This window comes from Sebastes umbrosus, chromosome 6 (assembly GCF_015220745.1).
Source record: "Sebastes umbrosus isolate fSebUmb1 chromosome 6, fSebUmb1.pri, whole genome shotgun sequence".
Classification (NCBI taxonomy): Eukaryota; Metazoa; Chordata; class Actinopteri; order Perciformes; family Sebastidae; genus Sebastes; species Sebastes umbrosus.
The window spans coordinates 30,046,991-30,061,687 of NC_051274.1; the positions used below are offsets into that span (position 1 = coordinate 30,046,991).

Consider the following 14,697-nt stretch of genomic DNA (forward strand, 5'->3'; position numbering starts at 1 on the left):
CATATATTTGGTTTCATCAGTTTTTTTTATGTAAACTCTTAATTTGAGAAGTACTGGGGCACGTGTAAATTAGTAAAAATTACATATATTTGTATTTATAAAACACTTTGTAATATAATTAATATTATAAAACTTTCTTTGTTTTCAGTTCCTTTATTGTAACTTTATTTTGAAAAAAAAACGGGACAAACAAAGGTCATCATTGTTATCTTTTTTTATTTTCTACTGACATCATCTTCATCACAAGGCATCATCATCATCAATATAAACTTCTTCATCTTCAAATATATGAAACTCTAAAAATACAGTTTTTGATTTAAACTCTCCAGCAGCAGATTTATTGATTAATTGATCAGCTGATTGATTATAATACTAATATATAATATATAAAACAATAAAAGATTAAAATTGGCACAATTTTAAAAAGTGTCACATGACGTCAACATGACCTCTGACCTCCGAGTCATGTGACTGGGAATTATGTTGTGGTCGTGTCTAGAAGGTAACCCGCAAATTGTGAAAGCTGTCAAAAACTTGCAAAACCGGGCAAGACTCGCTGCCCACCGTGATGTCATCGATATTCTGGTTTCTCTTCTCTCCGTTGACACACACACACCCCAATTTATCATTTTAATAAAAATCTAAAATGTTTATGCCCTCAATGTTGGGTGAATTCGACCTCTCCTAACCTTCACCATCTCACCAACTCGTGGTTACCTTCAAGATAAAAATATATATATAGTAATCTTCATCACACAGGTACAGTACTGGCCGTAGGTCACATGTGGTGATCAGTGATCAATGAGAGCAGCTAAGAACTCTCAGTGGTAGAAACATGAGTTGTTATTGATCCACTGACGATCATTGATCAGTTATTCTGATCTGTAGTCAGCTCTGACCGACAGTCTGACGGAAAACAAACACAAATAATGATATATGTTGCTATGGTGATATATTAAATACAATTATTTGAGGTAATTATTCTAGTAATGCATGTAGATCTAAAATGCAGCTTTCTGTTAATGTTCTATTGTTATTCTCGTTGTGAGGAGCTGCGTAACATCTGGTTGTAAAATCCGTCACTGAGGACGGCAACAAGTTAAAATCCTTTAACTTTGGACGGCGATGCTGTCGACCGGTACCGTTACCGGTGTTCTCTGCCGGTCTCACCTAATTCTACCGTCCTGCTCTCGTCCACTAAATGATATCACACTTTATTATTTATCAGTGTGACGTTTACATTAATAGTTATTCTGATCTACAGATGATCGTCAGCTCTGGATTCATTATGCTGCATTTACATGAATCAGTCAGACGGACTCTAAACTGAAGAGAACCTGCTTTCAATCCGACACGGTCCGGACCAGGTTAGGTCTGAACATGAATGGGTCCGGACCAGGTTAGGTCTGAACATGAACGGGTCCGGACCAGGTTAGGTCTGAACATGAACGGTCATTGCTAGTTTCAGACCGACACAGTTGTCATTTTGACGCCCACATTGTGTAAGTAGTAAATGTACTTGCGCCCATCTGTGCGCCCATGGGCATGTTGGTTTTAAAATGAGGTTTGGTCAGGCGCTTTGTTGGCGAATTGCTATCTTGAGGCAGCAGAAAGCGATGGCGCCATTGACCGACAAAAACCTGGTCTAAAGTCTGACGCAGTATTTTCTATTTTCTCTATTGTAGACGCAGGCTACTTCAAAGTTTGCGGGCCCTCTCCCCCTAAACGGCGGTGTTTTGAGGATGATGGATCAGCGCGCTAGGCACCGCTTCTTCGGCAGCGCCCGGCTGCGAGCCTGTGCGCAAAGCCCATGCGTAAAACATCTCCAGAGGATTCTGCTCAGCCGGTCCAAGCCCCCCGTGCGTTGCATCGGAAAGTAATACAGTTTTCATTATTTATTATTTCATGTTTATCATATTTATCTAGTGCTTATTATCATATAATGAATTTAAAAAGGTTATCGGTCATTTGCTCAGATGCAGTCAGATGGAGTTGTTGATGGGACAGAGGACTGGGAGACGGCGGAGGCAGAGGGTTCACATGGGACCACATACATCACGCTTTCACTTAGTGAACGAGCAGATGATCGATTCATCAGCAGGAAACGGCTTCTCCAATTTGCTGAATCTTCCTTTTTAAATAGTGATGCGCCCGGTGCAGGCGCACCTGGCTTTTAAAGGGAGATGACACTCCTATTGGTTTAAAACACACCTATGATTAATTAAGAGACTAATTGCGACCCCTTTGCCTCTTGCACCTTACTTTACGCCCAGATTATGCGCCGCTTAACTGGCAAAAGTGGACTTGGACCCTCCGTAAATACACTTTAGACCGTGCGCTGTAGATCGGTGAAATAGGGCCCTCAGAGTTAAACTTAGGAGAGAGACTCCTCTTCATCTGAAGTTCTCTCCTCCTCTTTCTCCTCTTCTTTCTCCTCCTCCTCCTCTTCCCTCTCCCCCTCTCTCTCCCCCAGCAGGAGACACAGCTCTGCCAGTCTCTGTTGCATCTTGGGAATCCCAGACAGCTGGTTCTCCAGACGCTGTTTCTCCTCCTGAGACAGAAACACATGAAAACAGGTTTCAATAAAGTTTTATCTCAAAACTAATGACAGACGGACACAGCTGATTGGCTGATGTTTACACACACACACAAACACACACACAACATGTGCCTGAGGCATATTGTTATGCTGCCGGTCGTTGCCGTGGTTACCACAGCAGGGTTGTGGGGGGGGGTCAGCTGAGGAGGTTCACAGTTATTTTAACATATGAATCACTGTAAATACACAGTGTGTGTGTGTGTGTGTGTGTGTGTGTGTGGGGTGGGGTACACCTGGACAGGTCACCTGTCAATCACAGGGCTGACAAATGGAAACAGTCAACCTGCCTGACAGAGACATGACAGCACTGACCATTATATATTCAGACATAGATAGATATATAGATATATACATAGATAGATATATAGATATATAGATAGATAGATAGATAGATCAGCCAAAACTTTCCTGTGATATGTGGGAGTATATAACACAGTAACACTGATATGTGGGAGTATAAAACACTGATGCATGTCATCGTGGCTCAGTGAGGCAGTGCTCAGAGTGAGAGAGGGCAGACAGGTGGAGCAGAGGGAAAGGCTAACAGTAAATGTACGGTGTAGGTTACAGTGCGTCCATGAATAAACACTGCAGCTCGTTTCCATGTGAGAGTGTCTGGACAGAGACAGACAACAGCACACTCTGCTCCGCTTACAACATGTACATCAGTAGATTTATTCAGTGTCTTCATGTATTGTCAAGAAAAATAGACCTGGAGCATTAAATAAAAAGCTTCAGGTCATGGTTACGCCCGCGAGACGCAGCTGAGACATGAGCCTGCAGGGAGCTGCATAGACTCAAAAGAGAGCGTATCTGATCACATCTATGTGTGCTGCTTAGACGGGCGGTTAGAGACTCTCTCTCTCTCTCTTTTAGAGACACAACTCATAACTGGTGAAGCCATTTTAGCTGCGGGTAGAGAAATTTCCTCGCGTGTTTTGCGTCAGCTGATCGTCTGTTCAGAGCTACAGAAATGGTGCTCAGGATATACTGTATGGCGGACAGTCGCCTCTGTTTTTGGGGGATAAACAGGAAAGCAGAATAGGTGGTGTCAACAGTGATGATATTACCGGGGCTCCCCGCACACCCCCAACACCTGGTGCTGCCGCTGACAGCAGCCCACCAGAGTCAGTGCTGTACGTCGGCTTGGGAGTAAAGATATAACCGAGGCTTCAAGTGGGAGAGACGGAGGAGAACACAGGTAACATTGGACCAATAATGTCTCTAGTAGGGCTGTCAAATAGTTAATCGTGAATAATCGCAAATTAATCACACATTTCTTATCTGTTCAAAATGTACATTAAAAGGGAGATTTGTCAAGTATTTAATCCTCTTATCAACATGGAAGTGAGCAAATATGCTGCTTTACGCAAATGTATGTATATATTTTAGAGCTGTCAAAGTTAACGCGATAATATACGTTAACGAAAATTAATTTTAACGCCACTAATTTCTTTAACGCATTAACACAACTTGTGATTTTTAGGTTGTAGTGGGCTCAGTTTTAAAGCTAGAGTGAAGATACTGGTATCATATGAAACTGGAAAACCTAAGGAACCCATTTTCATTCACACATCTTGAGGTCAGAGGTCAAGGGACCCGTTTGAAATGGGTGGGGTTGAATGGCCATGACAGTTTTTCCTCGCAAACATTTAGCAAAGTTTGGAGCATTATTATGTTATATTACCTCCTTCCTGACAAGCTAGTATGACATGACATCTCCCCTTTACAGACATGCCCACTTTATGATAATCACATGTAGTTTGGGGCAAGTCATTGTCAAGTCAGCACAACAGCAGAGCAGAGAGAGAGAGACAGACCTGCAGTGAGAAACGTGTGGACGCATCCAGAGGTTCAAACCTCCATCCTCCTTCTCCATCAAACTGGAGCAGGTGAGAGTGGTACTTCCTGTTGGAGAGAGAAGAAGAAGAAGAGCATCAGACCGGAGCTCTGCTGCCCCCTGCAGGATAGACAGCTCACATCACAGAAGGGTTAGAAGTTTATTACTGAACGTACAGTTCAATCAATCAGTCAATCAATCGAGTGTGTGTGTGTACTGACCACAGGGAGGGTCTGTGTGTGATTGACAGCAAGGCTATCCCAGCATCCTTTGCAGCCTGGAAGATTCTTCCCTCCACGTCGATGCTGACGGCGCTCGTACACTCATCCAACAGAGCGTAGCGAGGGCTGGACAAGAGACATTCACACAGCACGGAGAGAGAGAGAGAGGTTAGGTCCAGGTCCTGGCTCTCACAGACCAGGATCACAGATCCACTGCTAGATCCACTACTTCACATTCAGGTGAAGTCTGTTCTGGATCATGGTTGTGTTTGTGACAAAGTATTAAAGTAACGTATATATTACTACTATGATGTATAATACTACAGTAAATGTGTACCGGTGGTAGAACATGCGAGCCATCCCCATCCTCTGTTTCTCTCCTCCAGACAGAACGTCCTTCCAGTCGCTGACCGACTCCCAACCTGACACACAAAGACAGTTCAGTACCACATTCAGTATTATATGTAGTACAATGTGTTTCTTTACATTCACATTCATGACACTCACACTACAGCCCTCTTTTCTGTTAGTAACCATGATGACGTGTTTTGTGGGCGGAGCGTTTAGTGGAGGCAGAATAATTCTCTGAACACGTTAGTTAACGCTGGCTAGCAAGTATCCTTGGCTTGTTTTTTTTAAAAATGGCTGAAGAAAATACTCTCAAAGTGTACCGTCACTCACTCTCCAGGATCACGAGTTGAGAAAGTTAACATTAACCAACGGGACCAGATTAGCCGACCCCTACGCCAATGGCAGACTACTTCAGGAGGAGAAGACGTCTGGCTAACGTTAGATAGCTAGCTAGATTGTCTGTCTCCGGACTTGGCTAGTTAGCCTCCAGCTAACACCGTGACCTTATCATGACGTCGACACAAAAGGGGTCTATAAACTCTGACGATACTGGACTACATGTACTACCATTAGAGCAGAAATACACACACACTGACCTCCCTCTCTGTCCAGGATGTAGAGCAGATGGACAGTCCGAAGGATCTCCTCCAGATCTGAATCTGTGACTCCTCTCTGAACCACCTCCTCCACAGAGTCCGGATAGATCACCTGGTCTCTGAGGGTCCCCTCTGACATGTAGGGTCTGTACAGTACACAGTACCACATTACTACTACAGTACTAATACAGTACTACAGGTAGATCACATGGCCTCTGAGGGTCTCTGATATGTACGGTCTGTAGGATGTAGAACATGTGCTGTGGTTCTGGACGATACAGCAGTAGTATTAGTATTACCTCTGTAGGATGTAGAACATGTGCTGTGGTTCTGGACGGTACAGCAGTAGTATTAGTATTACCTCTGTGGGATGTAGAACATGTGCTGTGGTTCTGGACGGTACAGTACTCCTCCATAAACGGGCCACAGTCCACTGAGGATCCTGAATAGAGAACTCTTCCCACAGCCATTTGGACCTGTGATCAACACGTTCATCTTCTCATCCACCTGACACACACACACACACAGAGACAGAAACAACATTTACAAACAACTAAATTTGGGAATCACGGTTCGGTTCATACCCGGTTTAGGAGTCACGGTTCGCTTCATACCCAGTTTAGGAGTCACGGTTCGGTTCATACCAGGTTTAGGAGTCACGGTTCGCTTCATACCCGGTTTAGGAGTCACGGTTCGGTTCATACCAGGTTTAGGAGTCACGGTTCGCTTCATACCCGGTTTAGGAGTCACGGTTCGGTTCATACCCGGTTTAGGAGTCACAGTTCGCTTCATACCCAGTTTAAGGGTCACGTTCGGTTCATACCCGGTTTAGGAGTCACGGTTCGGTTCATACCCGGTTTAGGAGTCACGGTTCAGTTCAGACCCGGTTTAGGAGTCACAGTTCAGTTGATACCCGGTTTAGGAGTCACAGTTCAGTTGATACCCGGTTTAGGAGTCACGGTTCGGTTCATACCCGGTTTAGGAGTCACGGTTCAGTTGATACCCGGTTTAGGAGTCACAGTTCGGTTGCTAAACTTTTCCGGGTGGAACTCAAGATTGTGAACTTTTTGTTCCACATCACATGCATCTATCTACATACCATGTATTCTGCTGTGTGCACCAGACAGATCTGAATGCAAAGACGAACAAGCAGCACCTAAAACAAACTTTAAACTGAAGCAACTGCAGAACCTGAAATCTTCCTCACAACCACAGTACGAGAGAACGGACCAATCACAGAGCGTCTGTCAGAGCAGAGAGGTCAAAGGTCGAGAGTCAGACGACAGAGGGGAGTTTCTGTTTCCATCAATGTTCTTCTTCTTCTTCTGTCATGTTTCCTTCTTCTCTTCCTCTTTTTCTGAGGCTCAACCACAAAAATGTCACTTTCTATAATCCCTCTATTGTGTGTCTGTGAACGCACACACGCACACACACATACACAGCACTTCAGTAAATGCTAATGAGCTGTAGGCTCTGCTGTGACCTTTGACCTCAGTTAGAGATGTAAAACTGGGGGAAAGGATGAGAGAAGAGATGAAGCACTGAGCATGCTCAGTACCACAGTGACATAATCACCACGTGGACAGATGATCAATAAAACTATTGTTATTGACGTTATTGTTTGATTGTGTTTAACTCTTTAAGTGTTTTAGATCAAATATGTTGTTTGTCATCGTCAGTATTCACATCCTGTACTGCAGTAAAAGTACTAATACTACACTGTAGAAATACTCTGTTACATTAACATTATTAAAATTATCACATTACTAATAAACCATATTAACATTATTACACTATTACTAATTAACATCAATAACATTATTAACATTATTACATTATTAACAGTATTCACATTAATTACATTATTACTTGTTAACATTATTTAAAATATTTACATTATTACTAATTAACCATATTAACATTATTACACTATTACTAATTAACATCAATAACATTATTAACATTATTACCAGTATTCACATTAATTACATTATAACATTATTACTTGTCAACATTATTTACAATATTAACTTTATTACTAATTAACATCGTTAACATTATTACATTATTACTAATTTATTAAGACTATTAACATAATTTACATTATTACATTATTAACATGATTATATTATTAATAATTTACATTATTACATTATTACTAATTTATGAAGACTATTAACATTATTACATTATCACTAATACATTAACATTATTAAAATTATTAAATCCGGAACCATCAAATAGCTAATATTAATTAATGGACTAATTGATAAATGTCATGGTGTAGAAGTAGAAAGGGCCATGAAAATAAAAGACTCAACTAAGTAAATGTAGTAACATCACACCACTGACATCATGTGGTCAGAAACACACACTGCATCACAGTGTGTGTGTGTGTGTGTGTGTGTGTGCGTGTGTGTGTGCGTGTGTGTGTGTTTGTTACCTGGATGTTGAGGCTAGAAACCACCACGTCTCCAGTCGGTGTGATGATTGGCAGGTTCTCACAGCGAATCCCCTTCTCCACACTGATCACCTGACCTGCATATGTGTGTGTGGAGAAATAATATATATATATATATATATTAGTATAGGTCGAAATATGACATTGTATTATATATGTATATGTAATATGGCAGTTGTGCTTATGGCTGTTGACTAACACTCATATGATTTAGTCGACAAATTAATGGTTGTTTAATGGAGTTTCTCCACAAAGAATCACACTAAAGCACCACTTTAAATCTGTTGATCAGAGATTAACTCATTCCTCATTAACTCATTAAGTCATTCAGCATGAATTCTAGACGACTGCTGCTCATGAACAGAGGCAGATGGTTCTGATATTGATGACTTCTGTCATGAAAAGTTGTGGAGAGCTTCTTTAAAACATACCGCTAATTCAAAATCAAGTATGAACTACTAATGTGGTGCCGGTTACACCCGTCCCCCGTGAACGGCCCGGACCAGACCGGCATCACCGGTGGAGGTAACCGCTCCCTGTCCCCGGTAAGATGCCTAATACTGATCAGAGGCACCGGATTCATTTCACAGGTCTAGACTCCCCGTGTACGTGTAAACGACTCAGTCAACTAAAACCTGATACATGTAAATATGAAGCTGTCATCCAGGACAGTTTATTACTGAGAGCAGCTCCTACCTCTGATCTCCAGACGACCACAGACTCTCTGACCATGCTGAACCACAGCTCCTCCATCTCCTCCTGCTCCTGCTCCTTCTCCTTCTGCTGACACCTCCTCTCTGTCTGCAGAGCGACGGTACACTCCTTTATTCACATCTTCAAACACATCCAACATCTCACCGACCCGGGAGGTGTAACCAGCCAGCTCCGTCACCTGGAGACACACAGGTGAGTTAGTGAGGTCAGATAGAGACGAGGAGGAGGACGAGGAGGAGGACGAGGAGGAGGAGGGGAGGGGAGGGGAGGACGAGATGGAGGAGGATGCAAAGTAGGAAGAGGAGGAGAAGGAGGAGGGGATGGGAGGTGGAGGAGGATGCAAAGTAGGAAGAGGAGGAGGAGGAGGAAAAGGGGATGGGAGGAGGAGGAGGAGGAGGATGCAAAGTAGGAAGAGGAGGAGGAGGGGATGGGAAGAGGAGGATGAAAAGTAGGAAGAGGAGGAGGAGGAGGAGGAGGAGGAGGGGATGGGAGGAGGATGCAAAGTAGGAAGAGGAGGTAAAGGAGGAGGAGGAGAAAAGGAGGATGTAAAGGAGGAGGTGGAGGAGGAGGATGATGTTAAGGAAGAGGAGGAGGAGGAGGAGGAGGAGGAGGAGGAGGAGGATGTAAAGGAGGAGGAGAGGAGGTGGAGGTGTAGGAGGATGTAAAGTAGGAAGAGGAGGAAGAGGAGGATGTAAAGGAAGAGGAGGAGGAGGAGAAAAAGAGGATGTAAAGGAGGAGGAGAGGAGGAGTTAAAGGAGGTCAGGGCGGAGGAGGACGGGTTAAAGGAGGTCAAGGACGAGCAGGATGTGCACCTCCTTGTATGAGCTCATAATCCTCTCCACGGCGTCGGCGGCGGCGTTGAGGAGGTTCCTGGCCGTGGTGAAGGCCTGCGTCCTCTCACTTACCAGCTCCTCCTCCTTCATCACCAGCGCCGCCTGCTTCACCTCCTCAGAGTCTGACATCACAGGTCAAAGGTCACACAGGACACACACACTCTCATTTTGAGTGTGGCGTGTTGTTGGTGTGTATTTACCATATTGTGAGTATCCTGTGGCGGTGATGATGGGCACGGCGACCATCACCAGGCCGGAGGCGCTCCATACGTACTTCATGAGGAACTGCTCCAGCATGACATACCAGAGACGCTTCAGCAGGATCTGATGGATCTGAGAGGACAGAGACGTGTAGCTCCTCTGCAGCTGGGCCATCTCTATCTACGAATCAAACACACCCAAACTCAACATTAACATCAGAGACAGGGCCATCTCCACCTACGAATCAAACACACCCAAACTCAACATTAACATCAGAGACGAGGCCATCTCCACCTACGAATCAAACACACCCAAACTCAACATGAACATCAGAGACGGGGCCATTTCCACCTACAAATCAAACACGCCCCAACTCAACATTAACTTCAGAGACGGGGCCATCTCCACCTACGAATCAAACACGCCCCAACTCAACACTAACTTCAGAGACGGGGCCATCTCCATCTACGAATCAAACACACCCAAACTCAACATTAACATCAGAGACAGGGCCATCTCCACCTACGAATCAAACACGCCCAAACTCAACATTAACATCAGAGACAGGGCCATCTCCACCTACGAATCAAACACACCCAAACTCAACATCAACATCAGAGAAAGGGCCATCTCTACCTACGAATCAAACACGCCCAAACTCAACATTAACATCAGAGACAGGGCCATCTCCCCCTACGAATCAAACACACCCAACCCCAACATTAACATCAGAGACAGGGCCATCTCCACCTACGAATCAAACACACCCATGTCTCTATTATTGTCCACTAGGGGGCGCTCACCTTGTGTCCCCCATAGAAGGCGATCTCCTCGGAGTTGGCGATGATGCGAGAGTGCATGTACCTCAGGTCTCCTTTCCTCTTCGCCTCCTCGGCAACCAGCTTCCCAAATCGAGGCGAGCAGGATCGCAGGACTTTGGCGGTGAACACCACGACCAGGCCGGCGATGACAGATGGCCACGTAGTGTTGGCTCCTGCAGGGAGGAAGAGGAGGGTTATAACACTCTTCATCAGAAAGCCAGGGTGTCATCAGGTGTTTAACCAGTTGTACCTTTGGAGTGGGCGGTGCGCAGCAGGGTGTAGCAGGTCACCACCACGTCCAGGATGGGTTTGGTCAGGTTGGAGTAGAGATGAGCGACGGAGGCTGAAAACATGACGATGTCCTCTGTGAGAGACTGATCAGGATTGGACAGACGGCCGTCCATGTTGCTGACACGGTAGTACGTCTGCAGAGACAGAGGAGAGCGTGGTGCGTTCAGGGACTGAAATGAGCGTGGTGCATTCAGGAACTGAAATGAGCTTGGGGCGTTCAGGAACTGAAATGAGGGTACACACCGTTGGGAACAGTTGTTGGTTGTGTAGTGTGCCTGTCAGGTTGTGTGTGTGTGTGTGTGTGTGTGTGTGTGTGTGTGTGTGTGTGTGTGTGTGTGTGTGTGTGTGTGTGTGTGTGTTACCTGGTTGGTGAAGTACAGCTGGTAGGCGTGGTCGACCAATCGGCTCCTGAAGCGGAGGGCCAGCTGACCTTCCAGGAACCTGATGGCGCTGTTGATGAAGGTCGCAGGAACTGCAACGAGGAGCCACTTACCGAGCTGCATCATGAAGGCCTGAGGATCCTTCTGAACGATACACCTCACGATCACACCTGACAGATCAATAGTATTGATTATCAGTAACGTTCACACTGATGTTAACTGTCACACTGGGAGAGAGGACGGGTAGACGGTAACTGACCGTCCAGAGCGGCAACGTAAATGGACAGGAAGGTTCTGGTCATCAGGGTCAGAGAGTGCAGAGCAAGCAGGCCGATCTCTGGACACAGTAACCGTGGAAACAAGAGCTTCAACAGACGAGCCAGTCTGAGGATGAACTCCCTGTTCACTGATGGAGACCTGAGGAAACACAGAACCACATCCTGAAGTGGGTCTATCTCCGGTTTATCTCTGGTTTATTTCCTGTTTAACTCGGGTTTATATCTGGTTTAACTTGGGTTATATTTATTACTTCTCATCAGCTGTAATTGTTGTGATGAATAAAGAATCTTGAACACACACCTGCTGTCTTTCTTCTTCTTCTCTCCGATGTCTTCCACAGAGGAGGTGCTGACCACATCCTCAGGGAGATTAGCTCCACCCAGCTTATTACCTGCTGCACTCCTCTGAAAACAAAACACACCCAGTTACCTGCAGTGTTTGTGTGTGAATATATATATTATATATACAGATATACAGTATATATATATATGTGTGTGTGTGTGTGTGTGTGTGTGTGTGTTTGTGTGTCTCACCTGTATCCTCCAGACATACGGGTACAGTTTTTTGACGGCGTATGCGGCGAGCAGCACAGCCGTCAGCTTTTTGAGCTTGGAGCTCCGCCTCAGCTGAGCCGGCAGCTCCTGATAGATCAGCTGCATGCTGACAGGTAGGTGACAGGTGACCAATCAGAGGAGAGTAGCAGAAGCGGGTCACAGGAGGGGACTGTACCTGGTCCCAGAGGGGTCGGTCCACTGTGGACTCGTCGTCACATAAACAGCATGTTGACCTCGAGAGTGTGATGCTCCACCTGCAGATGAAGAAAGATCATCTGTCAGTAAATCACCTATCAATAGATCACCTGTCAGTAGATCACCTGTCAATAGATCACCTGTCAGTAGATCACCTGTCAGTAGATCACCTGTCAGTAGATCACCTGTCAATAGATCACCTGTCAGTAGATCACCTGTCAGTAGATCACCTGTCAATAGATCACCTGTCAGTAGATCACCTGTCAGTAGATCACTTGTCAATATATCACCTGTCAATAGATCACCTGTCAGTAGATCACCTGTCAGTAGATCACCTGTCAATAGATCACCTGTCAATAGATCACCTGTCAGTAGATCACCTGTCAGTAGATCACTTGTCAATATATCACCTGTCAATAGATCACCTGTCAATAGATCACCTGTCAGTAGATCACTTGTCAATATATCACCTGTCAATAGATCACCTGTCAATAGATCACCTGTCAGTAGATCACCTGTCAGTAGATCACTTGTCAATATATCACCTGTCAATAGATCACCTGTCAATAGATCACCTGTCAGTAGATCACCTGTCAGTAGATCACTTGTCAATATATCACCTGTCAATAGATCCCATCATTAGATCACCTGTCAGAAGATCACCTGTCAGTAGATCACCTATCAATAGATCCCATCAGTAGATCACCTGTCAGTAGATCGCCTGTCAATTGATCTTGTCAGTAGATCCCTTGTCAGTAGATCACCTGTCAATAGATCCTGTCAGTAGATCACCTGTCAGTAGATCACCTGTCAATAGATCACCTGTCAATAGATCACCTGTCAGTAGATCACCTGTCAGTAGATCACTTGTCAATATATCACCTATCAATAGATCCCATCAGTAGATCACCTGTCAATAGATCCCATCATTAGATCACCTGTCAGAAGATCACCTGTCAGTAGATCACCTATCAATAGATCCCATCAGTAGATCACCTGTCAGTAGATCGCCTGTCAATTGATCTTGTCAGTAGATCCCTTGTCAGTAGATCACCTGTCAATAGATCCTGTCAGTAGATCAACTGTGACCTGTGGTCTAGAAACACCTGATCCAGGTTTCTATCATTCATATCTTATCATTTACAGTGCGGACAGCGTGTTCTACTACTGTACTCTATTGTATATACTAATATATACATACTAATATATATGTACTAATATATATATATACTAATATATATATATACTAATATATATATATACTAATATATATGTCCTGAGTTAATAGACTTACAGAAACTGTATGTGACCTCTTCGTCCTTTAAAATCACTGAAATATGAACAGACTCTGGTGCAGCAGGTGACCTGTTGAACACTCAGTGTGAACACATTAAAACCAGCAGCACTGGTCCAGATCAGGAGCTCTGGTTATCCCGGGTTAGTTAGCCTAGCTCTGGTTATCCCGGGTTAGTTAGCCTAGCTCTGGTTATCCCGGGTTAGTTAGCCTAGCTCTGTTAGTTAACCTGGTGACCGTTAGCCTGTAGCTAACAGGGAGTAGTTAGCAGCCGGCTAACGGGTCAGAGCTAATATCTTGTTCTTTAACTGAGTTCCAGATGAAAACAGATGTTTTAAATAAAGGTGGACTACAGGTCCCGGTACCGGTAGTCCCGATGCTGATAACGGAACCGAACTGAGAGTTTAACCCGGTTACTAAACCCAACAGAACAACAGAGCGATGCTAACTGATGCTAGCCGCTACCAGCTTGGTAACTTTCTGTCAACATGAGGAGAGTTCAAAGTTTATCTGTTCCATCTGGTCTCACATCTGATCCGGATCTGACTTCAGTACAGATATAATACCGGGTCACTGTTCCGCTCCACACAGAGATACTTTTAGTTCACTATTTAACCTTAACTTTTAAGAAAGTTTTGTTTACCTGAGAGGATGGGCCGCGTCCCAATACTGACAACACACTGCCTTCTCTCCTCTCCTCTCCTACTTCCTACACACACACACACACACACACACACACACATACACACACACACACACACACACTAACACACCTTCTTCTTCTGTATTTGTAGTTTGAAGGCTACAAATTACAGCAGGGAGCTGATGTTGTGTCAGTCTGCTTTGATCTCTTTCATTTATCTGATTGCAAATGTCCCCACTGTGGGACTAACAGAGGAATATCTTATCTTATCTTATCTCTTATTTTACTGTGAAATCAATGAAGTCTGATCTGATAAGTAATTGGTTTATAACTGTATATAATATAACTGCACTGTATTTCAGTGTTACATAACGGGTCTCTGAAGTGAGGTGAGGTGTGGATGTTTTTATTAAAAACAACATTT

The 14,697-nt window shown here is 44.3% G+C and overlaps 1 protein-coding gene across 6 annotated transcripts; it reads right to left on the reverse strand.

The window, feature by feature from the left end:
- Window positions 1-196: 196 nt before the first annotated feature.
- On the reverse strand, window positions 197-14,388 carry abcd1 (ATP-binding cassette, sub-family D (ALD), member 1). 6 transcript variants are annotated; one of them, XM_037772676.1, is made up of 18 exons: window positions 14,274-14,388; window positions 12,317-12,395; window positions 12,121-12,247; window positions 11,888-11,991; window positions 11,568-11,725; window positions 11,291-11,478; window positions 10,888-11,062; window positions 10,620-10,810; window positions 9,816-9,996; window positions 9,595-9,737; window positions 8,765-8,960; window positions 8,051-8,145; window positions 5,969-6,114; window positions 5,608-5,753; window positions 4,998-5,082; window positions 4,661-4,786; window positions 4,420-4,507; window positions 197-2,551 (listed from the first exon to the last, which is right to left on the reverse strand). In XM_037772676.1, the coding sequence occupies exons 1-18, from the start codon at window positions 14,371-14,373 to the stop codon at window positions 2,375-2,377; spliced, it is 2,505 nt and encodes an 834-aa protein (XP_037628604.1). In that variant the 5' UTR covers window positions 14,374-14,388; the 3' UTR covers window positions 197-2,374. The 6 variants fall into 6 exon arrangements, with proteins under 6 accessions (XP_037628604.1, XP_037628608.1, XP_037628607.1 ...); XM_037772680.1 differs by lacking the exon at window positions 14,274-14,388 and adding an exon at window positions 13,015-13,496; XM_037772679.1 differs by lacking the exon at window positions 14,274-14,388 and adding exons at window positions 12,957-13,042; window positions 13,101-13,495 and having other exon boundaries at window positions 12,121-12,395.
- Between the last annotated feature and the right edge of the window lie 309 nt (window positions 14,389-14,697).